The 25,247-nt window shown below is 39.8% G+C and overlaps 1 protein-coding gene across 2 annotated transcripts in view; it reads right to left on the bottom strand.

The window, feature by feature from the left end:
• Positions 1 to 4,060: 4,060 nt before the first annotated feature.
• LOC130187047 (transcription factor 4-like) overlaps positions 4,061 to 25,247 on the bottom strand; it is a 235,365-nt gene continuing 214,178 nt past the window's right edge. The window contains exons 17-21 of one of the 2 annotated variants that reach the window (XM_056404478.1): positions 22,257 to 22,395; positions 17,904 to 18,054; positions 14,825 to 15,054; positions 14,024 to 14,171; positions 4,061 to 11,892 (exon numbers count right to left, since the gene is read on the bottom strand). In XM_056404478.1, the coding sequence (XP_056260453.1) occupies positions 11,844 to 11,892; positions 14,024 to 14,171; positions 14,825 to 15,054; positions 17,904 to 18,054; positions 22,257 to 22,395 (717 nt within the window). In that variant the 3' untranslated portion in view covers positions 4,061 to 11,843. Of the gene's footprint in view, positions 11,893 to 14,023; positions 14,172 to 14,824; positions 15,055 to 17,891; positions 18,055 to 22,256; positions 22,396 to 25,247 lie in introns of both variants that reach the window. The other variant, XM_056404479.1, reaches the window with a different exon arrangement.

Raw genomic sequence — 25,247 nt, 5'->3', positions numbered from 1 at the left:
CTGGGCCTCCTTCTGGAAGGATCTTTGTACTTCAATTGAATGTACTTAATTTTTTTCATGCTCATCATAATCTGTTATCGGCCAGAACACACAATTCTCTAATGGAGAACGTCCTCCCTAACCAATCAACAACCAGTGTACAATAATGACACCATGTTGGTCCAATGATAATTTCCAGTATGGATATGAAAAACCCTTGTGTACTTGTACTACTTGACTTACAGTAAGTACAGCCTTTGGTAGACCACTTGTTTTAGACTGCCTTCACAGTGTGATTGACTGTTTTTAATCCGTCCAAATCTTATGTTATTGATTGGGAGTTTTTTGTAAGCATGGAGGAATGAATCGTGGTGTTCCTGAAGGTTGAATTTTAGGTCTGACACTTTTTATCCTTCACAAGCAGCCAGTGGGAAACGTCATCATGAGGCACCGTGTTATTCCCTCGAGCTACAGGAAGAAAGAAGTGGTTTTCTTGCTACTGATATATTTGGAGACTTCTCACCAACTCTACCATGAAAACTGAACTCACACTATAACCATATGAGCTTACCACAGACATTAGCATGCACAGCATGTAGAATGCCATTTTACCTAAGTAAAATAAAGACAAACAATACAAAGTACCTCATCGACTGCATGCTACAAAACAAAGGAATAAGTCTTTGTGTCTTGCTTGTAACTGTTCAGCTGTCATTAAAGTCAGTTGTCACCAGCATAAACTTTCAGTGGCTCATACACAAAGTCCGTGCTCCCTGCTTGCTTGCCGATGTTGTCAATGACTCTTACTTATGCAAGAGCAGCTCAACAGGATTTCATGTGTAACTTTAAGCCTTCAAAATAATTGTACTATTGCTTATGCTAAATGAAACAATGCACAAATAACAAATGCAACCCAAATACATTCCCAATTATGAAATTGGTCTTACAAAAGTAAAGAAATTATATATACTATGTAAACAATATAATGGCAACAGTTAAAAAGGCATCAATTTCCGTAGCTATGCTGATGACACACAGCTTTACATGCTGTGTCTCCTGATGACCCAGTGCTAATGGATGCCCTTTTTAACTCTATTTTTAGATAATCGTTTTAGATTATAGTTATCTTTGACTCAGATCTCTGAAGCCAACACAGACACACTAGTGCATGCTTTTCTGACCTGCAGGATTGACTGTTGTATTGCTCTTTTTCTAGTCTCCCTAAAAAGAATATATCTGAAATACAATTACTTCAAAACTCAGCTGCACATGCGTTGACTAAGACCACAAGCAATTCTTAAAGTCTCTGCACTGGCTGCCTGTCTGCTTCAGAAGTGATTTTGATTTGATCCTTTTATTGGTTTCTACAGCTCTAAATGGTCTTGGTCCTAACTATTTTCCAGATTTCCTTTTATCCAATGAACCACCCAGAACCCTCAGAACCCCCTTTTGTTAATAAAGTCAGAACAAAAACCCACATCTTATTACTATGGTCCACGTCTCTGGGACAGCCTTCCTGAAGACCTGAGGGCAGCAGACTGCATTGAGATTTTTAGGAGCAAAGTAAAGACCTATGAGGGAGGGAGTTATTGTTTTTATTGTGTAAAGCTCTTTTTTTTACTAAGGTGTTTGAATGAAAATTGCTTTACAAATAAAGCAGAGCACACACTGAGGTGATCAAGTTGAGGTGGATTTATTGAAAAAAGGAACTGAGAAACACCAAAAACACAAGGAAGCAAGAACTAAGGTTAAAAACACTAAGAGGAATTAAAATACCACACAGGTAGACTGATGATCTGGCAACGAGTGACTGGAGAGCCGGGGTTTACTGCAGAGCTGACGAGATGATGAGGAGCAGGTGTGCTGGCCGTGCAATCAGGAGGAAGAGTAGCAGCAGGTGAGGAGCAGAGAGGACGGCCACGCCCAGAGACAGACGACACAACACGAGGAAACAAAGACGAGAGGCAACACACAAAACACGAGGGGAGGGGAAAAAACCAGGAGCGTTGGACAGGACCATGACAACTTCATCTTCAATTCTCCACCACTGTGATGTATGTGAGTGTGACGAACAGGTGAAGTGATAGATTTATACAGTAGCGCATTCGAAAAAAAGATGTAAAGTGAGGGAACCTTTTTGCTTTGTTTGAAATAATTCCTGATTTTGGTGGTTTTTGCTTCCTTTTTAGATCAGAGGGTGATGTGTAAAATCCCCACTGTAATGCACTGGATTCTGCCTCACCCCTGGTTGGACTGACTGGCTTCCAGTGACACATCGCAAACATAAGAATATAAGAAAGTAGAGGTCAGTAGTCAGCTACTGTAAAATAACATGATGCCATGGGTTGGTTTTCCTCCTGTCCTCCCTTTATTGGAGTCATGTAATGGAATATATTACAGTGTGGGATTATACTTATACTTGATCAAGATGCTTAAAGTGATATCTTGGGTTATTTGACGTGGGGGAGTGTGAGGTACTGTATTATATTGTTGAATTACCACATTACTATGCAACTACGGTGCACACTGTATTTACTCCACAGATCAGCTGTTACAGCCTGAGCTAAGCGTAGGTGCACTTGTGTGTGGGAATACGGTAGTTCGACATTTGAAAAAATGTAGTTGCAAAGGAAAGGGCTGTTTGATGGCAAGCTGAAGTGGTGAAAATATTCCAAATAAACCATGCTACTGAGCTAGCTTGTTTCTGTAGGCACTTTAAAAAAAAGTAGTTAAAAAGCCATTTTTGCTGACCCCATCCACAGCAGCATATCGCTCAGCTTCTGCACCGGTGCTGCTGCTGCTTCTCCACACACTGATCTGAATCTACTGCAGGTAATACACTGACTATAGATAAGCACCTCACACAAGCCCGTGTCAAACAACCCGAACTATCACTTTCAGAGAGCTCAGTTCAGAGAGCCCAGCACAGCTTGTTCACTGCATGTCATTTCCCCTCCACTCTGTGAAGAGTAAAAAGAAAGAGGAGTTCACAGCGCTGCATTATAAAAATGGCACATTTATTGCTACAGAATGAACATGAACGTCATTGCATCACTACAAGATGAGAACCAACAGGCAAAGAACAGCCAGCTGTTGGGCTGGTATGAGGAAGAATAAACCCTCAGCACAGAAATCAAAAAGGACCTGCTCCCCAACATCGCAGCTGGTCTGGAATAAAACCAGAGTGTAATAATAACAACATCAACAATAACAGCAACCATAAAGACAACATACTTAAAATATACATAAAAACAAAGGAATACAACATTAATCAGAAATAATTTGTAAAATGGAAATGTAGAAAAGAACACTTGCATTGAAAAATACACAGATGTAAAGACTGGAGGCACTCAGCCACACATTGGGAAAAATGTGTAACTGCTGTGTTTTTGTTATGTTTTAAATTGTTTTCCGATATTTGTATTGTCATCTGTTGCCGGCTGGGATGGGACGTTCTCTAACCACGACCCATCACACAGGAAACCCCACAGGCATGTCTTCAATAACACGTGGTTCAAATAAAACGTCTTGTAATAGAGTAAAACAAAGTAACAAATTTCATCTTTTTATCAGTCACTTTTGAATATTTCCAAACATTTACAAAGTATGTTATTGTAGTTACTCTGTTTTCAGACAGTAATCTGACTTATTTTTTCTTCACTTGTTCTTTTCAGTGTCGTCGGTAGGAAAAGATTGCCTCTGCAAAAGAAAAAAAAATCATATATGATTGAGTTGAGTTGCTTCAGTTTATTCCACTGCAAAAGAGCACTAGACAAAGGAAGCCTAAACAAAAAGCCCAGGCACTGAGAGCAGGGTGCTTTATCTTTTTTTTTTTTTTTTTAATTTTCCTTATCTTCACTGAGCATCACAAAGAACAAGAAGAAAGAAAAAGGCCACAGTTATTGTATTTTCACCTTCACATAATGAGGTTAATACTGAAAAATGAAGCTTGTCTTTGAAAATGACAAACGGTATGACTGACTGACGGAAGGGGGAGATGAGTCAAGTTGTGCTTGTTCATGTTGTTGTTGGAAACTACTTTTTTTTTTTTTTTTTTTTAAGCATTTCAATTACAAAGTCATATCCTAGTTCACAACATCATCTCTGGCCTGTTTAATGATCTGCTGTTTTCATTGATGGCTGATGACTGTTTTAGCCAGTTGGAGATATAATTGACCAATCAGAGCTTAATTGGATTATGTAAGAATGTAGACATGTCAACCTGTAGTGACAGGCAAAGATGAGGTGGACACAGCTAGGTATTGTAGGTTGTTATATTAACTTGACTTACAGAAGTTCCAACCTTCCAACCTTTAAATCGACACATTTCTTTGATCATTGTGAAAAAGACGGTCTGGTAAAGAAACAAGCCCATAGGTCATCTGTGCAAGCAACTTATTACAACTCAAGCTGCCATAGTTATTATGACTGGAACAAAGGTGGACGTGAGGAGGTCGGGATGGATGGATAGGTAGAACATAGGACTTTCACAGACTAGACCGCTTGAAACCAATTTGAAACCAGTTTGAAACCGATCTCACAGAGTCATCATTTTATACTTTTAACCACGTCTTTCCCACAACCCTAACTCTACATTTGTTATAGTTACCATGACGACCACAGTCCTGTATGCCTGCCGCCATAGAGGCACAATTTTAGAAGATGCTCCTATGGGTTGTAACATAGGGTAGGAAACAACAACCTGTACGGTTGTTCAGGTTGGATGACTTGTTGCGTGAATCTTTACTACTCTGAGCAACCTCTTCCACTGTCAGTCTGGTTCTGATTGGTGGAGGGCAGTAATACATCAAGTGTTGTCAAGGATGTTCTGTCTGACATCAAAAACCCAAAGTATTTTCATATTTCAGTCAAACACCAAACAGAAACTGTTTAAACCAAGGGGTCCACACTGAGGATGCTGGGAGGACACAGACCATCCATTTGAAGGTGATAGCTGAATGCCATTACTTTGAGGAAATAGTACATTATTTGGTAATTCCATGACACAAATTATTAATTTGAGGGAACTAGTTCAGAAGTTTTGAGTCCAAAGGATTAGACTGGAACAGAAAATTGATTAAATCAAGGCAAAATTAAGTCTTATTGTTCTTGAGAACCCAGACTAAAACTCGTCTGGACCAAGTTACATGTAATAAATTCAAATCTTGTACAGTAATCATTCATACTCCTTTTTAAACAATTAGCTCACCCAAATCGCGACATAGAGTTAGTGGTATTTAGCCATGCAAATGTTTGTGTTTTATTTGTTTTGGATGTATCTGCCACCACTCAAATACAATGGAAGTGTTGTGTTCCTGAAACATCAGCATCAACTGGGAAACTGTCAGATGGACATGTTGTATCATGTTTATTGAACATGTGTAGAAAAAAAATGTGGAGACACAGTGGCTTTAGCAATAGTTGGCGTTGAACGGTTATAGTAGTGTAAGAGTAAGACTAGTAGTTTCCATTTGTGCTAAGCTAGGCTAAACACATGCTGGACCTGTCTTTGAGCAGGGTGCACAGAGATAAAACTGATACATATCTTCTGATCTGACTGGTGAGAATGTATGTTAGGAATAACCAATAAACCAATTATCCAGAAATGACTGAAATGTAAAATTAAAATTACTGCTAGTGTTGACCAACACTGAGAGCACATTATTTAATACATTTGACCTTAAAATACTGTTTTATGAACAGAGTTATTTTGGACCCTCAAAGATACGGTCTCAAAAATGATAAAATGCCTCCTTTGTTTGTTTCAGGTCACATGCCCTTTCCCAATTTCAAATCACCTGTAAACTTAAAACTTTATTAACTGAACTTAGCTCAGTTTGTATGCCTTTGTCATTAACACAAACTTAAATACTAGTGTGGTTCAGTGAGCATAGGCCTACAAACTACAGTAAATTACTTTAGCGTTTTCAAAAACTTAAGACCGATACTGTATACATGTATGAATATGAAACTGGAAAATATTAATGTCATAGTATAAATACTCATGAAGAAAACTTTAAAAATAGTAGCAAGAGTTTAAAATGATTTCTTCTTCTGGCAGTTGATATATGTATGAATTAAACCTTTTGATGTATAGAGGTTAAAGACATGAAAACAGGCCCCTTTGATTGTTCATTTTGTCATTTTCTTTCTCAGAAGTTAGAGTAGTTTTATACTGATAATTTTTATAAAATGTTCTTTTTCAAATTGTTTTGTGTGAAAAAATAAAAATTTAACTTTATATAAATGTACTAAATTTCACATTTGTTGTGCTACTGATGTCTGGTAGTGCTCATCTCTGGTGTGTACTCAAATGTATTTGTTCATTTAAACGGGGTTAACTATGATGAGAAAAGTGAAAAATGCTTCCTCGGAAAACAAAGGACAGGAGTGGCCGTTTTGAATTCAACTCATTATTGCAGTAAAACTGGTACAGAGTAACAGATTACAAAGCTCATGGCACAGTCACTGAAAAAGAGAAATGAGGTGTGTATGTACAACAAGGAGGGAAAAGGAAAAAAAAGTTAACATTTTGGCTAATAGAAACATCAGGGGTAACATAAAAATGAAGATACTGTAATTCGGGAGATGACTTGATTATACAACAAAGAGAAAATATGAAATGAAGCATCGTAAAAATAACATTACTTAAAAAATACATTTAGCACTTACACTGACAGATTCAATCCAAGTGTTTAACCTAGGTCCAATTCAAAGCAGCTTTTCCTTTTGATAAAAAGCTCAATTTTAATGGCAAACACTGAAAAGAAACGACTGAAACTGCCTTGCACATGATCTGATATCTTTTTGGGGAAATAGCTGATAAGATTGTTTGCTGACGACCTGCTTTTTTATATTAGCAACGCTCTAATCCTTTACAAAATTTTCATATATTAATCTTGAATCAGTTGCTGAGGGTCTTTCATTTAATCAACATTTACAAGCCATTTTGAAGGAAATAAATGCACAGGAGTCAGAGCCAGCTCAAGCCACTGGGGGGGGGGGGGGTGACAAATTGAAGTGAACATGTGAGTGATCTTTGGGTACCTCATTCAGTTGTTGTCTTAATTTAAGCAATTAAACATTAGTTTGTGTATTTTAGAGTTCTGGTATCATGTGTTTTTTAATAATATATAGTTTGAATGTTAAGTAAGAAAAACATTTTACAGAATACTTCTTTTAGGTTTAAAAGTTGTTTTCGTTTTCTCTAAATGATTGTATTAACTCATAAGAAATCCTTTACACTTCCCCAAAAATGGCTTGTGCCGGCTCTGACAGGAGTGATTCTCGGTGCAAGCAAAGACCATAATTTGACTTACACCTCAGATGGTTGGCAACCAAAACAACATACAGTACTGAGCACCACTGACCGAAACTTAAAGTTGGCACCTGGCTACTGTAACCGGACGAATACAACCTCACTAAACCTCAAAACAAGTTCATCATCATGATCATCGCTCTCACTGGCAAGCCCTCACCCCACAGAAACCCCACAGAAAATGTTTTATGACTATTTACACATTTCTCTGCAAAAAATACAATTAAAAATGGTAATGTCATGAGGCATGAGAATTAAACAAATATCATATATCTTTTATGATTTATGATTCCTCCCTTCAACCCTCAAAATGTTCCCCACAGATATAAACAAATGTAAAAAAAAAAAGAAAAATAATAAAGAAAAAAAAAAGATTTTGGAACTTTTGACCTCACTACATTTTCAATGTGACACATTTTTTTTCAACACACACTGAATTTTACTTTTTTCATCTTTTAACAAAAAAACCGATACAACATATTTCTAAAACACAAAATAACAACAGTCTACATGTAAAAATATAACTTTTACATACACAATTTCAAAATAATGGTAAAGTTTGCCATTTTGTTGCATACAATTTACAAACGTCTGTGTGTTGTTGCCTTGGATATATAGCAGTGAATGGAGCTGATGGTACTCCAGTCCCATTTTGTCCTGCGCAGGGTGCCGTACTAGTCAGAGGGTGTTGTCATGGCAACAACAGAGAACACAACAAAGTCAGTTGAAAATTTAAAACACTGAGGGGCCTCGCCAACTTCTGCCAGTTCAGTCTTTGAGAAAATAATTCCTCCCCAAGCAAACACTTTGCAACAGAAAATAAAAAAATAACAGAAAACGGCACCCTCCTTATATATCGTATATATTTTTTGTACATTTATATATAGATTGATTTATTCAAATAGATTCTTTTCCAGTTTCCGTGCCTTCCTTTTGATTGGGTAGGATTTTAACCGCGTCAAAATGACCACCGACAGAGAACAATGCTGTCGGACAGAGAATTGTATTGTTTTTTTTGTTTTTGTTTTTGTTTTGTTTTTTTACATTTTCTGTAATAGACATGTAAACCAGAACAGACAAAGAAAAAGTAATAAGAGAAAAGATTCTTCTTAAAAAACGGAGCGAGAGAGAGAGAGAGAGAGAGAGAGAGAGAGAGAGAGAGAGAAAAGAAAGAAAATCTGTTTTACAACATACAACCACACACTTTGTACTGAAGACTACATTGGCTTACGGTCAAGCCGATCAAATATTGATAAAAAGCTGATAAGCTATAATACAAGAAGAGACGCGTTGTTCACCATGGAAACAGGGATGGGGCTTGGAACAGGAAAGTGAGGTTTGGGGGTTATGGAGGACTTGGGAGGACGGGGAGGACTGGGACGGGGGCTCGTCTTGCTAAATCAAGCGTCTGTCCCATTGGCTTAAAGCCAGAACACGCTGTCTACTTACATATAAGCGTACAGTACATTAAATACAGTTTTGTTTTTTATCCAAAAAATACTTTTTTTTCCTTTTTAGCTTTTTTTAAATTCCCAGGTCTGGTAAAAAACCTGACTGCATAGAACCTAACGACTAAGAACAGGTTTCCCTAAGCTTGCATCCTATTAAAAGACCAGGTAAATGTCCTCCTCTGGTAACTCGAATGATATGAACTCTAAAAAGGCACATTGGTAGAAGTGTGAATGTTCAAATTGCATCTGTGGGACCGCTTAGGTGGGGCAAGAGGCTTGGGAGAGGGGCTAGGACTCTCGTTCAGGGCTAATAAGGCTAGGGTCAGCAGAGAAGACAGTACTGGGACTTGGGATTAAACATAGGCCTGGACTGAAAAGGGTTTAACTTGGGGTGAGGGTGAAAGAGGACTTTCAGACTGACACCAGAAAACAAAGGATGTTGTTGCCTTAAAGTTTTCCTCCTGACCTCTCTGGTTCCACCTGCTTGCAGTCATGACTTTTGTCTCCCACCTTGTCCTGATCCTGACTTTCCCAAACCTTTATCACTCAGAAATCATGACGATCATAGAACTCCCCAAAAAACTTGGTTACGTCTTCACACTTAATTCTGACAGGATATTGCTGGTTAGGATTCTGGATTGGACCTCTCTCAGACGTAGACCATTGATCTGGTTTCAGTTGATTTAAAACGGCATATTTGTTATGAACGTTCTGAATTTTCCTGCGTCTTGACCAAACCAAGATGAGCAAAATGACTGGGCCCAACAGCGGCCTACTTTGTTCTGAGGGCTGCTAGTTGTAGCTGATATTGGCCAAATTATCCAAAATCTGAAACTTTAAAACTTTGCCTAATCTGGCTGTCATATATGAGCCAGAGTCTGCTGACATACAGGAACACCAATTGTTGTTTGCACCAGAAAAATAAAGACTATTCCAGTTCCTATTCAATCATCACTGCAACACCATCAAGTGAAACATATCAAGGACTGCAATGGAACTTGAAGAAGTTCAATGAGACTTTGCAAATGCTTGCAGCAACAGACACCTCATCAATGATATGGACTCGTCCGTTATTTTGCCAAACACAAAGTGTCAATCAGAAAGTCCCCCCCCAAGGTTGGTACTTGGGGCTGGGGAGAAGACTGAAGTTAGGGTTAGAGGTTTAGGGTTATGATTGGACAGGCACTAAACCAGGAAATGAGGGAATCTAGTGAATCCAATACAGGAATGCTTTGACTACTGCTGCTTGGCCCCCAGTAGAAAATCATACACCCCTCACCCCAATGATTGTTCCCTTGCTTCCCCTGCAGTGTCAACACCTCTGGCTTCTCAGTTTGTCTTTCTCTCCCTCGAGCTCTAACTCCTCAGGATGATGGCCTGCCTCAATCCTGCTTTCCCCCTCCATGACTCCCCCACATCCTGTAGTTCAGGCCTTCAGGACCCCGGGAGCACTGGATTCAAGTAGAGCGATTGTGATTCAGGGAATGTGCTAAACATGGAATAGAATTCACGTCAGTGCTCAGTCCAGCCCTCTTCCCTCTCATTCGCCCATCCATCTATCAGTCTTTTCCTTGATTTGTAATCCTTCAATTTCAGGAAAGGTTTGAACACTAGTCTCAAACTCTAGCTGCTATGCAAATGCTGTGGAATATCCGACAAAGAACCTTGATTTGTGATGTTTGCTAGAGCTGTCTTTTTGTCTTTATTTTTGCATCTGCCCTACAAACCTTCAACAACAATCTCAGATGAAGATGTCAAGAAAAGCCTTGCCTTTCTGCCGCATTTAGAAGTACACTTTTGCATTACTGCATGACTTTTGCCGGTAATTCCTCTGCCTTCAATAATTTGAACACCCCAAACCCCCTGGAGTCACTCATTGATTGACTGATTAATTGATTCAATGATTGATCCTCTTAGTACTCTCTTCCTCCCAGTAGATACACACGAGCCAGTTGAAGTTTCTGTATTTGTGTTCACACTAAAAACCTATCCATTCTTACCATTTTGCAGTCTGAAGAAAGTCAACGTTGCTATTAGCATGAAAGTCCAATGAAAATACATAAACAGAAATATTCATATTTGTTTTACACTTACAATCTAAATGTTTAGGAGGGAATGCATTAGAAGGGGAAGAATGTGTTGCCCCTGTTTCCTGCTTATTTCTAGGCATCTATGATAGTCAAAAAGCATTTGTTAGCTTAACTTTTGTTCAGATCACTCAACTCTGAAAAGCAGTTGGGTCACAACAGATTTTGCGTCCTAATCTCTTCCTCAGTTTAATTTATACTTGAAGATGTGTGGATTGTAAGGGGATGTGTGATTGTGCAGCCTGCGTCTGTGATACTTCCTGGAAATTTCCTGTTCTTTTTCTTTGTCCTGTTTTGTTTGCTTTGTTTCTCCGTGTGTATCTATCTGACTGGTTTGCATCCAAGAGGAGATCAGGCACAGCTTCATCCACAGTGTGGCGTTAGATTGCCATTCAGTCAGAGATGCGCCAAGGCTGCATTCAACAACAGCTGCGCAATGTTGCTTTAAAAAAGAAAAAAAATCTCTTAAACACTTTGTGATATGTTTTGTTCCATTCTGAAAAACACTCTCCAACCCCCTAGCCTCCTCACTGCCCGCATCCAGTTGCACTTTTTTTAAACAAGTTTTCATCATTTTTTCCTTTTCTCATATATATATACTATATATATTTATATATATATAGAACCCTTTTGTTCTTTAAAACTGGGAATGCTGATAAAACAAGTAGTACAAGAAGAATTTCTTGGATGATGTGATTCCAAAGACTTTTGTCCATTGCTGTCACTTCGTGTGAAAAGCTCCCATTAACTGCCACTTTGTAGCAGCCATGTTACAGCGGCCGTTTTAACGTCTCCACAAAGTAGCATCCAGTTCACTTCAGCTGGAGATGCAAAGTGATGAAAGCGACTAATGTGACTCTGCAGTTTGAGTTCTCGACGGGAGAAGGAGACAAAGGCGAAGAAGAGGATCAGAGACGACAGATGAGAGGAGAGAAAGAGGCTGATCTGATTGGTCAGGCTGAAGCAACAACAGGTTTGATAGATTGCTGGGTTGTCATGGAAACGCCGTCAGAGGAAGTGGTCACTCATCATCTTGATGAACTCTGGCACCTTAGACCTGGAGGCAGAAAGAGCACAATAAAGAAATGGAGGAAAAGGAAATTAGTACATTGCACAGACAAACAAGCTCATGGAAAAAGATTTGTTTATCTGAACTCTAAAGCCTTACTAGTGGCCCCTAGTGGTTGCGGTTTTTATTACAACCTACAACAACAATAGGGCTAAAAGTATCAAGTTTGTCCCGTCATTAGCGAAAAAAACTTCTGGGGAGCATGAATATGCTCAATATAATAAAGCTACATATTGGAATATTTAGTGTTTCTGTTGTACAAGTGGACATTTTGAACTGATGGTGATACCAGAGGAAAGGTCATGAACAACCAAATAATTAGGATTCATGACCGGGGATTTCCATAATGATATTCCAGTCAGTAGCTCCTAAAATAATTTTTGCTCCGACTAGTGATAGAAACATCGTCTTGAAAACTGTCCTTGTTGGTGCATTCAAGGACCCTCCAAAATCAGTTGAACGATCCACAACAATGGTTTGTTGCTGAGCAGAAACAGAATGACCAAAGTCATATGATAAAATAAATATCACTGCTTCAAAACATCCATTGAACTATGTTGTGGAAACTTACAGATTACGGCCAAATTTGTGTCACATATTGTATCTGTAGATTTTTTCAGCAACAGATACATAGATTTTGGATGCTTGTGATGGAGTTTGCTGAATGCACCACAGAGGAGCATTTCTTCCCTTATCTGTGACCTAAATGTTTGTTTTCGTAGAAATGAAATCAGTGGGAAGTCAACACTGATGTATGATTTGGAAAATCATAATCAAGAATGCATTCATGTCCTCCTCTACTAAAACACTGCACAACTCCTTAAGGAGATGCTAAGTTAATGCTAAGCGCAGAATGACAAAGCTTCCTTGGGGCACAGATTTTGGTCATTTTTGGTCCGCTTCCTTGTAAGGTCAATAATATGTTGAGAATGAGTCTTTCACTGTGAAGCTTTCCCAGATAAGAAACCATTTGCGGTTTTGTCTCAGGCCTGATCCTAATCAAGGACCTTCTGATACCTCAAGGCTACAGAACATAGAAAACAAGCTCTATTACACATTTAACTCGAGTCACATGCAAACACAAACACGCTGACTGACTGTTGAGAGAAAGCACAGTTGTAGAGCCAAGAACACAAATGACACATTTCCAGTAAAAAGCAGCGACAAACACAGTCACACATTACAGACATTAAAATCACACTTACTGCCAATCTGTTGTTAAAATGTACCCAGACCAGACAGAAACTAACTCTCGTATTTTTAGACAGCCACAGTTTCATCAGCTCTGCCAGATTTTAACTGTCAGGAACTGAACTACAAATTAGTTCAAATAATCGCATTTCTCTATATGTTGTCTGTGTACGTTTTAACTACCTTTGTGAGGCAGATCTATTTAAAACTGATTTATTTATTACCTGTATGATAGATAAATTACATATATATTTATATAAAATGAATGAAATCAAATCTGAGCTCTCAGTTTTATGATGCAATACTTAAACATGAACATATCTGCTTTATGGTTAACTTTTATTTAGGGACCTTTTTGCTGGGAGCAGTTCTCTCATATTTTTCTCTTTTATTTTGAAAAGTTGGACACCAAACAGGACGTGTTGTTTTTCCCAACCACTATTTTCCTGACCAGCTTAGTGCACCTGTCCCAATAAAATTGATCACTTAAAAAAACTGAATTAAATTTCAAATAGTACCTTCCTGCAGTTCTATTCTGCAGGAATGAAATGGTTAAATCATACACAGACAACACATCAATGGATCTCAGACAACTAATGGACAATTTATGGCCTATCCATCATTTGAGATGACAGGAATTCCCTTTTTCCAATTTATTAAATGGAATTGAAATGTATATTGAAATGTACAAATATGAAAATTATATCTATACACTAGTCACATCAACTTATTTTCATGGGAGGCTTGTTTTGTTTGCCTGTGGTTTCCAATCTGATGGCAAGTGATGGGGTTTATAAAATGATTAAAGTTTCTGAACTGGTTTCTAAATCAGGATTCTTTGGTTTGACTTAAAGGTACAACAGCAGATTAGTTTATAAGTGAAATCTTCTGACCATTCAGGGGGGGAGGAGATGTTGCTGCGTTTTACATTTGTCCCATGGGGTTTGACCCATCGCCCATGGCGGCGGCGGCATGGTGCGCGGCGGCCAGCGAGAGGGGAGTCCCGTCCGACGTCACAGTCACCTTCTCCTCCTCACGGCGCTTCAGACAGGCCGCCTTGGGGTTCAGGTTTCGCTCTGGGAGGAGAAAGAGAAGGAGACCTGTTATTATCATGTCAAAATTGTGTCTTTTTCTCTTTCTTTTCAGAGAGCTGTTCTTCCACCTGGATCTCTAACTCAGCAGTGAGACTCAAGCCAAAAAGCCTAAAAACTTCAGCCTGGTCCAACACAACCAACAGGTGCTGCTGCTGCCCTCTCCTGGAGACGCTGGAGCACTACATGTGCTGCAGTCTTAGCCTTAACCTCTGACTTTCCCCCTGACTTTCACCTTACATTTTCCTTAAGCAGCTTTAAAGTTTGAATAAAGGAACATGTATCACTTCTCTGGCTCGTCATTAAATCTATGTGATGTTTCCATCAGTGAAATATTCAAAATCAGGACTCCATGTTTGTAATAGCTGCATCCCTCCATGAGATGGAAACATTCCAGATATGTTGAAGAACCTCTACTAGAATTTAAAATAAAGTTCTGAGAGTTTCAACAAAGCTTAGCTGTTCAGAATGAGTTTGTAAAGACAAAGCGTTTGGTGGCTCAGACAGACTTTTCAACTCTGATAGCAGCCAGAATACTGGTCTGGATGAGGGTGTGTCACCGCATTTGCGATGGCATCTGACTGAAACTTGATTCAACGTAACAGACAGTCAGTCTTGTGTCTTCATTTGAAACTGACCTCGCACTTGCTGCTCCAGACTGAGGATGACGGCCACGGCCTGGTGCAGGATCAGTAACTTGGTCTGAGGTTTGTCGCTCTTCAGGTGCAGCTGGACCATCCTGCCCAGCTCCTTGAACGCCTCGTTGATGTCGCGGACGCGCAGGCGCTCCCGCGCGTTGTTGGCCATCCTCCGTTCCCTCTCTCTCTCCATCTTCTGCTCCGGAGACAGGTCCTCATCGTCGTTGTTGCTACGATGACCAATGACGAGGACGAGGAGGAGAAAGAGGAGAGAACACGGGGGATGAGGATAAGGAGGGAAGGGATTTGACGCTCAGTTTATATTTCTGTGTGGAGTCTGATATTAACACAAACCTGCAGGAAGAGCTGTATCATTGTACAACTTAGTGACTTTTAAGACATGATTTATCATGAGAAAATAACTGGGTTATAATATAAAAGGGGCCAATGTGCCATGTGTCATGCTAACATGATATTTCACAGGTCACAGGCAGCGTTTCACAAAGAATAGAATGGTCTCTCGTTTCAAAGGGAGTTTAGTGACTTTACTCTGTGTAGAAGAAAGGAATGAATCAGAGTTTAGTACAGTCACTAAAGTTTAAGAGATATACACATTCATTTAAATGTATTAACTGGACCCTGTTTCCCTTCATTTATGATTTTAGCTTTACTTTTATCAGAGTTGAGACTATTTTCAGGAGCATAGCTAAATCCTATTACATTATTGTCTTAGCAGCAGAGACGTCAGCTTTCTACCTGCTTAAACTGTCTTTCCGGCTGGTTTTGTGGGTCAACACAGCCAATCACAGTGTACATGTGTTTTAATTGACATGTTGTACTGTTTCTCTGGTCACAGCACTACACAGTTACAAAGCTGAGGGGTCTGCAGCCCGGTCAGTTCATGCTGGGTGCTCAGACCCAACACCTCCTTCACTCATTATTCATTACATACGGCTTATTCTACAGTGAGTTGTAAATTGGGACACAATTTTCTCATGTCTATATCACTGGAGCTGTTGGACTTTATATACAATATTTAAAATAATATGGCATCATAACAGAAGTTGTCTGAATGTGGTAATACAATATTTCTTTTATCCTTAACATAGAGTCACAGCAGAGACTCATTTAGATTTACTCATATTATCACACTAAGCAGGATTTTCTATGGCTTTGCTGTAGGGGTGTGGAGGTCTACCAGTGTTCATGATAACAGTTATTTTTATTTGATATATGAAACATGAGAATTTAGTGATGGCAGATGTCTGGCCTTGTAGATCTTTTGTTTGTTAGTTCACCTGGTTGCCTTTTCACTGTCCATTAGTTTTTGTAAAGAATGAGAGTATTATTATTATTATTATTGTTGTTATTATTATTAGATATCGCAGTAGTCAAAAACAATCAAAAACCATTAAGCTACTGCTACAACATAAACTAAGCTAGTTGAGCTAGTTGTAGCTAAATCCTTCTCTATGGTGAATATGGTTGTGTGACGCCATCTAAGAATTTTTACTTATGTTTAAAAGATTTCTCTACTGAACCTATGACTATGTCTGTGCTAGAGATGCGTAGGCTGCAGAGGTCTGGTAAACTCCTTTTACAAACTGTCTTCAACTGACGCCGTCTCAGGTGGCGTCACTTGAGGACATTTATCAGATTCCACACAGCTCCCTCTGGAGACACAGAGGCTTTTATACAGCTGTTTGCACATATGCAATAGAGTTCCCCTTTGACTGTAGCTGGCAATATAAGAGAGAAAATGCAAGAATAGGAAGCGTTGCAATAAGACGAGAAAACACACAGTCAACCATGACGTCTGCTGGATCACATGATACATTCCCGAACCCTGTACCACAGCAGGGGCAACAGTTTTCATCTATTGTATGCTTCTTCTTTTCATCAAAACCATTTTAATCATCATCATCATCATCATCATCATCATCATCATCATCATCATGACCGCCACCATCATGAACAATCTCTGGGTTTGGGATCCAAATGTGTCTGATTTCAGTCTTCCTCCAGGTGAAAGTTAAACCTGATAAACTGTTTGTTTCATGTTTATCGTTGGAGGGATGAAGGCTGCTCAGCTGCACACAGGACGGGAAACCAACACTTTGTTTTCATTATTTCAAACTGAAAGCTGACCGACTGTGAGCGTTTATAAAATGTGAGATCAAAGCCTTTGAGACACATTAAGGAACATTTTTTTGCAGACTTGTCATTTTCTCAGCAGGAATAATCATCAATCGTGTTTCCGTCGGTGTTTGTTTCCCAGTCCTGAATGTGAGGCAGCACCTCTTTGAGAATACTGATTGTTGGCTCTACTCTCTTGTGTGAGAAACAGTTAAACCCAGGCTCAAGACCGTGGAGAGACTGACGGGATCAACCAGGAGCCTCATGTCCACCAGGAACCTCTCTTCCTCTGTCTCAACAGCGCTGCCTTTGATTTAGACAAATCAACAGCAGCCATGTTCAAAAAAAAAGAGAGACGCCTGGTGGATATGGACATTTCACGTACAAGAAGTCTCTGTATTAACTGATTTTTTTAGCTGCTTCTCATCACACTTGGTCACTTCATCAAAGTCCAAAGGCTGGTTCCCAAAACACTCACGAGCTAAAGTCCTTCCTCGTGTCCTTTCTCTCCAAAAATGACAAATTACTGCTTATTTTACTTTATTGTCTGGTACATCAGTGACTGAACTCAACTGAACATGTTTTTGTATTTGCTATCCAGGATTTATATAATCTAATTAAATCAAAGTAACAATGTGTAAACAAAAATTGTAATGTCGTGCAGCTTATTTTAATGTTAATCTTTCTCCAGAAAATGACTAAATGTTCTATTTTATTCCATGAAGGTGCTGGATGGCCACGTGTTCATTTCTACCCTGTGACTCCTTGTGAAGAAATAAAACATCTGGAACTATCTCCTGGAGAGCTTTTATTAATCAATGACACGTAGAATAAGGAAGGTCTCTGAGCCCGGAGGTGCTTTGGGAAGATGCGTCCCAGCCCAGCTGAGGGGTTTGATGGAAGCGAACAACTGGGAGGTTGGCGGGGTTACCTAGATCTTGACCTCTCAATAGATTTGAGCTCCTTGCTGTCGGCGTCCTCCTTCTTGGGGTCCAGGTTCTTTGAGTCCAGGAGGTTCTCGTCCCCCTCGTCCTCAGACTTGATCTCTGAGCTGACGGAGGAGGTGCTCTGGCCCTGAAGGCCTCCGGACAGAGCTGCAGGAGGAGGAGGGGGGGGGGGGGGGGGGGTTAAAAGGTGTATGCAAATAAGTACAATAATTGACCATTTGTTATCATCACGTGGGTCATGTGATGACACCTGAGCCAGCTGCACAGGCCGAATGAAGACGGTGAGAGAGATGTGAAAGCAAGTGAGTGGTTTTTACAAATGTTTTTATGTAGCTTCCCTTCATCCCTTCATGTGCCAGTTGCAGCCTAGGAATCATATAACTTGAAACTAACACTAAGACATGTGAAATTTTACTTAATTAATTTAATTTATTTTTTAAATAGTCATTAACTGTTATTTTCTTCCCTTTTTCTTCATTAAAGTTTTCAGTTTTCAAGATTTTCACTTCACATCCAAAGTGAGCGTCTAAAGCATCAGTACACCCCCCCGACCCACTGTGCAGAGGTGAGAGAGGAGCAATGGTCTGAACCTCTCTCTTCATTCTGTCACTTCACAACGGTGCAACACTATGAATGAGAGAATGTGCGTTGTTATCCCTCTATTCAAACCCCATCGTATCTTCCCCTCTCTATGGCCGGCGTTCACTCAGGCTTTAAGTATGCACAATCAAAACAACTGCAAACACTTTTACCTTCCAACACGGTCGAGCCGCACGTCGTATGACCTACTACTTTACCAGCGTTAGACCTAAGCTCTTAACCATTAGCCATAAGGTCGGGGGTGTGTCACATGCTGTACAGATTTTAAAGCCCTTTAAGGCAAATATCGTCATTTAAAAGACTGAATTTGGCTTGAGATTCTCTGCCCTGACTGATCTTTCTCAGTGGTAAAGGCACATGTAGCGTGATCATGCTGTGTGTGTTAAATGTTCCAACTTAAGGAAAGAATTCACAAAAATTCGCTGACAGCGACGGCCATTTGTTGAAGCACTTCAAAACAAGTTATTTTTAGGTTTTTTAAGTTGCATGATGTTGTAAGAATGAAACATTTTATGGAGAAACTGGTGGCGAACAGATGGAGGAACAAAGAGTTTGACTCTGACTACAGATCACATCCCGAACAACTACCACAGTGTTTCCCTTACCTTGACCAAACAGCCTTAACCAAACCTTTACCGCATGGTAGCGGAGGGAAACCATAAATGAGTTGCAGCTCTGAGAAAAACTGAGGCTCCACTCCCAAGAATAAACGTACAAAGTGATGTGACAGTGAAACGTGATGCATTGAAACTCCTGGCTTGATTTAAAAGGAGCAGGTGCAGAAATAAAGGAAGAAAATCTGCCTTATTTAATTGGTCAAATGACATGTGGACATTATGCTGCGTTCGTGTCCTAGTCTCACTTCCAAACAGTGAATATGAGCAGCTGTTTGGGAAAAAGTAGCTGAAACTCAAAGTAACAGATACTGTGAATCTCCCACTGACGCTGACATGTCAGCAAACTGGTGTCTGCAACATCGCTGTCAGTTACATCTGAATAAAATCCATTAATAACACCCAAACAGCTGATTCAGCTCTTCACTTGTTCTATCCGCTTCCACTTGTTAGAAATAAAAACCAAACAAACCACTGATCCCGAAATAACATGTGAACGCTCCAAAGAGAGAAAGAATATGTAGTTTCCTATTCTGCCGACAAAGTCAACACAGCTGATTCTCAAGTCGACCTCCAAGATGGCGGCGCGGGAGAGTTGTGGTGCAAACGTAAAGCCTGTGTCTGCCTCTCCCCCCTGAACAGTGCAGTCTTTATTTGACGTCTGTATGGATCCGACATTGGGGCGCTGCCAACATCTCAGTCAACACAAAACACACACACACACACACACACGTGCACTCACGCACACACACACACTCACATCTGTCGGCCATTTTGGATCTCCGTTTGCCTGACTGGAGGCATTTTGTGTGCAGCTTTGAGTGACGGCCTGTGTTTGGTTTGTGTGTATTTGTGTGTGTGTGTGTGTGTGTGTGTCTCCTTCCATACAATCGCTGTGTGTTTGTGCATAAATAGCTGCATTTAAATAGACCTGAAACTGTGAAAAGTCACTTTGTGCCTCTGAATGTCTGAGTGGAAGCAGGCAGACGCAAAGTGACACCGGAGGAGACTGAACACTGTATACGGGGATACGCCTCAGTTTGCGTTAATGCAGCTTTAGTTCTGCTCAAGACGTGTCTCACTTTCCTCCCGCAGGTTCTGAACTTCCTGGTTTTCTCCATAACTGTGTCCCAGTGCCTGACTACATACAACTGGAAGCATGTTTTCAGTCAGAAATATCACACTGGAAAAGCAATCAAAAGAATTAAATCCAAAGACGTCAGTATGCAGACTGAATTGGCTCTCAATCAACTACTGTCCCACAATGCATTGCACATAGGAAATGTAGGAGCAAACCATTTAAGGCTCTCAAACATTTTCTCAATCAGATCTAATCTAATTGTTTAGCTTGTTTAGCTAATTATTATTATTCTTTCTAATATTAATGTTGTTGCTGTCATTATTATCATTATGTTCTTTTTTTTTTGCACTCTTTAGTATTTCAGTGTTCTTCATCTTTAGCCCTGGTCTCTGTAAATGCTGTATATTGTTATGATAAACTATCTGTTAAAAACTGAATCAAATTCCGATCATTAACTAAGAGCGAGATAAAGTCTGTTTGAGCGAGAGAGAGCGAATGATGTAAATGTAAAATGTAATATAAATCTAAACATATTATACTATCAAAACGATACAAATGTTTACTGTTCATAATTGTTTTAAAATGGAGAGAGCTTCGAAGCCGCGGCTCTGCCAGTGCATTAGCCTGTGCTGCCAAAAACATTTTAATATCCTTTATTTACAGCCCCCACACACCCTGAAAAGCATGAGTGTGAGAGTGTGAGTTATGGACGGATGCAGGAGTAAGGAACAACTTCTCCTGGCTGAGTGTGTGTGTGTGTGTGTGTGTGTGTGTGTTTCTTTCTTTCTCTCTCACCTCATTACACACTTGGCTGTGGTCGCTGCTGGCTCAACTTTGCTGCCAGCAGACTCATTTTCAGCCTTTAAAAACGAGCTCAGGGCTAATTTGCTCCACAGCGCACTCATATACACTTTTGCTCCTCCATATCCATCTCACACATACTGTATATTTATTCTGTTTTTCTGCCGCTCGGGCGCCCAAGTCCAGGCTCGCCAGCTGAGATCTGACTCTTCACCTATCTTCACTTTCTGATCCTCATTCTGGGATAGTTTCCTCAGCTTCACCTGTTTTGTTTGTTGTTTTTTTTTTAAATATATATTTTTGTTTCCCTTACTACCATTTTATTTCTCTTCTTTTTCCCTTCCCTCTTTCTCTATCTTCTTCATTTTGTCTCATCTGTAACTTACTTACTTTATTTCTTTCTTTTACATTGTCTTTTTCTTCCTCACCTTCTTCATTTCTGCCTTTCCAACACACCCTTTTCTTTTTGACTTCTTATTATTTTTATTATTCGAAATTTTCTTTCTCTTCCCTTTTTTTTATACTTTTTGTTCTCATATTTTTTCCATCTGCTCTTCTTTTTCTTTTTCTAATTTTTATTCTCTTCCTATTAAGCATTCTTGAGATCATTTTCTCCTTCTTCCCTCCATCTTTACAGTACATCTTTCCTAATCACTTTCATTATCTTTATCTTCTCTAGTTTTCATTTTCTTAGTTTTTTAATTTGGTGACTTCTTCCTCTTACTTTTCTTCCATCCCTGGGAATTTAACTTTTCCTTTTTTCTCCTGTTCATTTTCCTCTCCATTTGTGCTTCCTCTTCCTCTTTCCTTAACCTTGAACACTTTCTCCTCTGTGATCTCAGTGTTGTCCTCTGTCCTGTTTTACTCTTTTCTGTCCTATTCATCCTCTTTTTCTTTTCTATGTCCCCTTTTATCCTCCTTCGTTCCTTCTTCTTCATCTATAATAACTCCATCTTTAATTGTATTATTATTAACAACAATGGTGCAACAGTATTCATTTGGGTTAGAACTGTATATTTTGTGTTTGTGCACAAGTGCATGATGGGATAGCAGTGGGATGCCTGTGTCTTCATGGAAACACACACAGACCCATGAACAAAAACAACAGATGCCAGTGCAGTTTGTCCATCACTGACTCTGTGTTTGTGTCTTTCTCTGGTTGTTGCTCACTGGATGAAGATTCTGCCACACAGCGGAGACGTGCGCATGAACGCTGCGTAAGTGACGTGCGTGCGGACGCGTCGGGGACTCACCGCGGTAGGGGTCTGGCTGGCTGAGGTCTGGCGAGGTGGCTGACTGAACGGGCAGCTGAGGCACCGGCACCTGACCCGCCATCGAGTGTCCGCTGCGCAAACCGCCCACGCCGCCGCCGTCTTCTCTGTGAGAGCCCACCTGGAAAACAGAGGGAAGAGGCACAAAGATGTGAGAGAGACGTTCATGTGAACAAACAGCTGCTCTGATTCTGTCTGCAGCTGACACCGTAAGACACAACAGTGACTTCAGTCCAGATGTGGTCTGAACCTGTTTCAGGTCTGAGCTTACGGCTTCAGGCTGGTTTGAGGTTTCATTTCTCTGAACTCTTTTGGACTTATTGTTTGTTTTTGTTTATTTTTAGTTTCTTTTTCCAATGAGAGCTTTTTGGCTGTTTTGTCATTTCACTGGCTTCAGCCTGTCTGTGGCCACTGGTTCTCACTGAGGACGGACATCTTTACAAATGACTCCCACATGTAAAGTTTCAGTTTCATAAAGTTTCAATTGAAACATTCAATTTGGCTTTTTTCAGTAAATCTTTAGTGACAACAGAGAAATACTATATTTTATGAATATTATTTGAGCATGTTTGTTTACTTGTAATTTGTTAAAATATTAAAATGTTCTTCTCATATTATACATTTATTGATTTTGTGATGTGATGCTGTGTTATATACTGTATATATATGATTAACTTGACCTGGCTCATGTTCTTTCCTTGGTGGTGGCATATTTCATAAATTAATTCATTGATCTGTGATTACTCAAAGTATTTAAATTGTTAATTATATATTTCTGTATCTTGGTTTTAAATTTGAAGTGTTGTGTGAATGTCTTATTGCTAATACTTTTATTCCAGATGTTGATATAGTTTATGACACTTTTTAACCAACACAGTATTATATGATTAAAAACCAAGTATTACTAAATATATTCTGGAAAAAAAACTGAGAGGAGATGACTTGAGATCATAAAAATAAAAAAATATAATGTTGTTAAACAGTCTGTGTGATGTGATGCTTTCTTTCTTTCTTTCTCCTCCAGATGTAGTTTTATCTTTGGCCTGTTGAGGGCATCGTCTACCTTTCTAAGCCACTGAAGATCTCCATCTGCTTCTTGCTCTCTTTCTCTCTCTCTCTCTCTTTCTCTCTCTCTCTCTCTCTCACACACACACACACCCCTATACACCATTCCTTGAGATGTTTTTTTTTCTTCTCCATTTTGTCCTGTTCAGTACAGCTCAGGTGGGCAGACTGTGCTCTGCTCATCCAGACTCCATGTGCTTGTGTGTGTGTGTGTGTGTTGTGTGTGTGATTGTGTGTATCTGTGTGTGTCTCAGTCCAAGTTCATATCTGCATGTCTGACATGTATATTTACAGTTTTTTTTTTTTAAATTTTTACTTGTGTGTCTCCCTGTTTTTAGCGTGTGTTTTCAATGAATACTGTTGGGTGCATGTCTGTGTGTTGTGTGTGTGTTTGTGTGTGTGTGCTTGGCTGAATCTTATCCATCTGTCTGCCACACACACACACACACACACACACACACACACACACACACACACACACACACACACACACACACACACACACACACACACACACACACACACACACACACACACACACACACACACACACGAAAGCACAACAACTGACAATTATCTTAATGCCCATATGTTTAATTGTGGGATTTCTAATTCCCAGAGCACCAAGCAGCTTCCAGCAGGGACTCACTGTTTTGGCACGAGATGGACTTGCTTTATGTGTGTGTGTGTGTGCGTGCGCGTGTGTGTGTGTGTGTTTGTCATGCCAGCTTCCTTATTGCATCCTGCGGTTCAGAGGAGTCTCTCTCTCTCTCACCCTCCTCTTCCTGAGCTTTGTTTCACTTTGAACATATCAGCAGGACAGCTGCTTGATATGAATCATGATTTACATCTGTACACTGTAAACAGTCATGTGGTGGCTGCTTATAGAAATACTGTGGTAAAAGTTCTCAACACACTAAGCTGGGGACACAGTGTGGTGGGTCTTTAATAGCGTGATAATCAGACTGAATTGCCATTTCATTTCAATTCATTATTCAGCCTGACATCGTGCTAGCTGTTTTCTGTTGGGGGTGGTATTTTGCTTTGACCAATTAGCAGCAAGTGACGTATCCATTTAGCCCATGTCATTCAGTAGAAACAGAGGCTGTGGCGGTTGCTAGGAGAACATAACTCAAGTGTGTGTCACATTGATCAAATAAATGTGTTGATTGAACAGTTATTATTTCTGTGAATTGACTTACAACCACCTGTACTGTATAAACTACGCTACCTTTCTGGCTCTGGCACATTCTTCAAAGACTACGATCGATCTTTTTACTTCTACAAGATTGTTGGACAGTCGAAAAAAAGATATTCTGTTTATTATTCCACACATTCTTCTTCTCTGTCAAAACCTTGTGCCTGCATTACCCACAAGGCAAACTGTTTGGCCACAAATTTAGCTACGTGACGTGGCTAATGTGGCTAACAGGCAGCCCTGACTGACGCTGACTCAAGTGACATCACATGAGGCAAACTTTCAGCTTCCTCTACAGACACACAGAACTTTTTTTTCTTCACATATACAGTCGTACTCCCCAACATCAGTAAACAGACTGATGTGTAAAATCAGCCGACTCGTTCGCTTTCCCAGCAGGAGGAAACAGCCGCCATTAAGCCCAACATCAGCTGAATAAAACTGCCTGGCCCCAGGTTTTTGTCAGTTAAAGTCATTTAATGTTGCACAACTTTGTTTAGTAATTCCCACCATGTTTGAACCACAGTTAAAAAACAGGGCAACAAGCTTGAATAAGTTGATATGTGTGCAAATTCCCTGACATATTAATCACTTTACTACAACCTATTGAGAGACAGTGAGCCTGGGAATTTGGGGGCCCATGGGGCTCTAGAGCCCTTAGGCAGTTCCTTGATTTTCTAACCAGCCTTAGAAGCAGAGGAATATATGTC

Source organism: Seriola aureovittata, chromosome 18 (assembly GCF_021018895.1).
Source record: "Seriola aureovittata isolate HTS-2021-v1 ecotype China chromosome 18, ASM2101889v1, whole genome shotgun sequence".
NCBI lineage: Eukaryota > Metazoa > Chordata > Actinopteri > Carangiformes > Carangidae > Seriola > Seriola aureovittata.
Note: the sequence above shows the minus strand (reverse complement) of the source record. Positions and strands in the feature narration are given on the sequence as shown.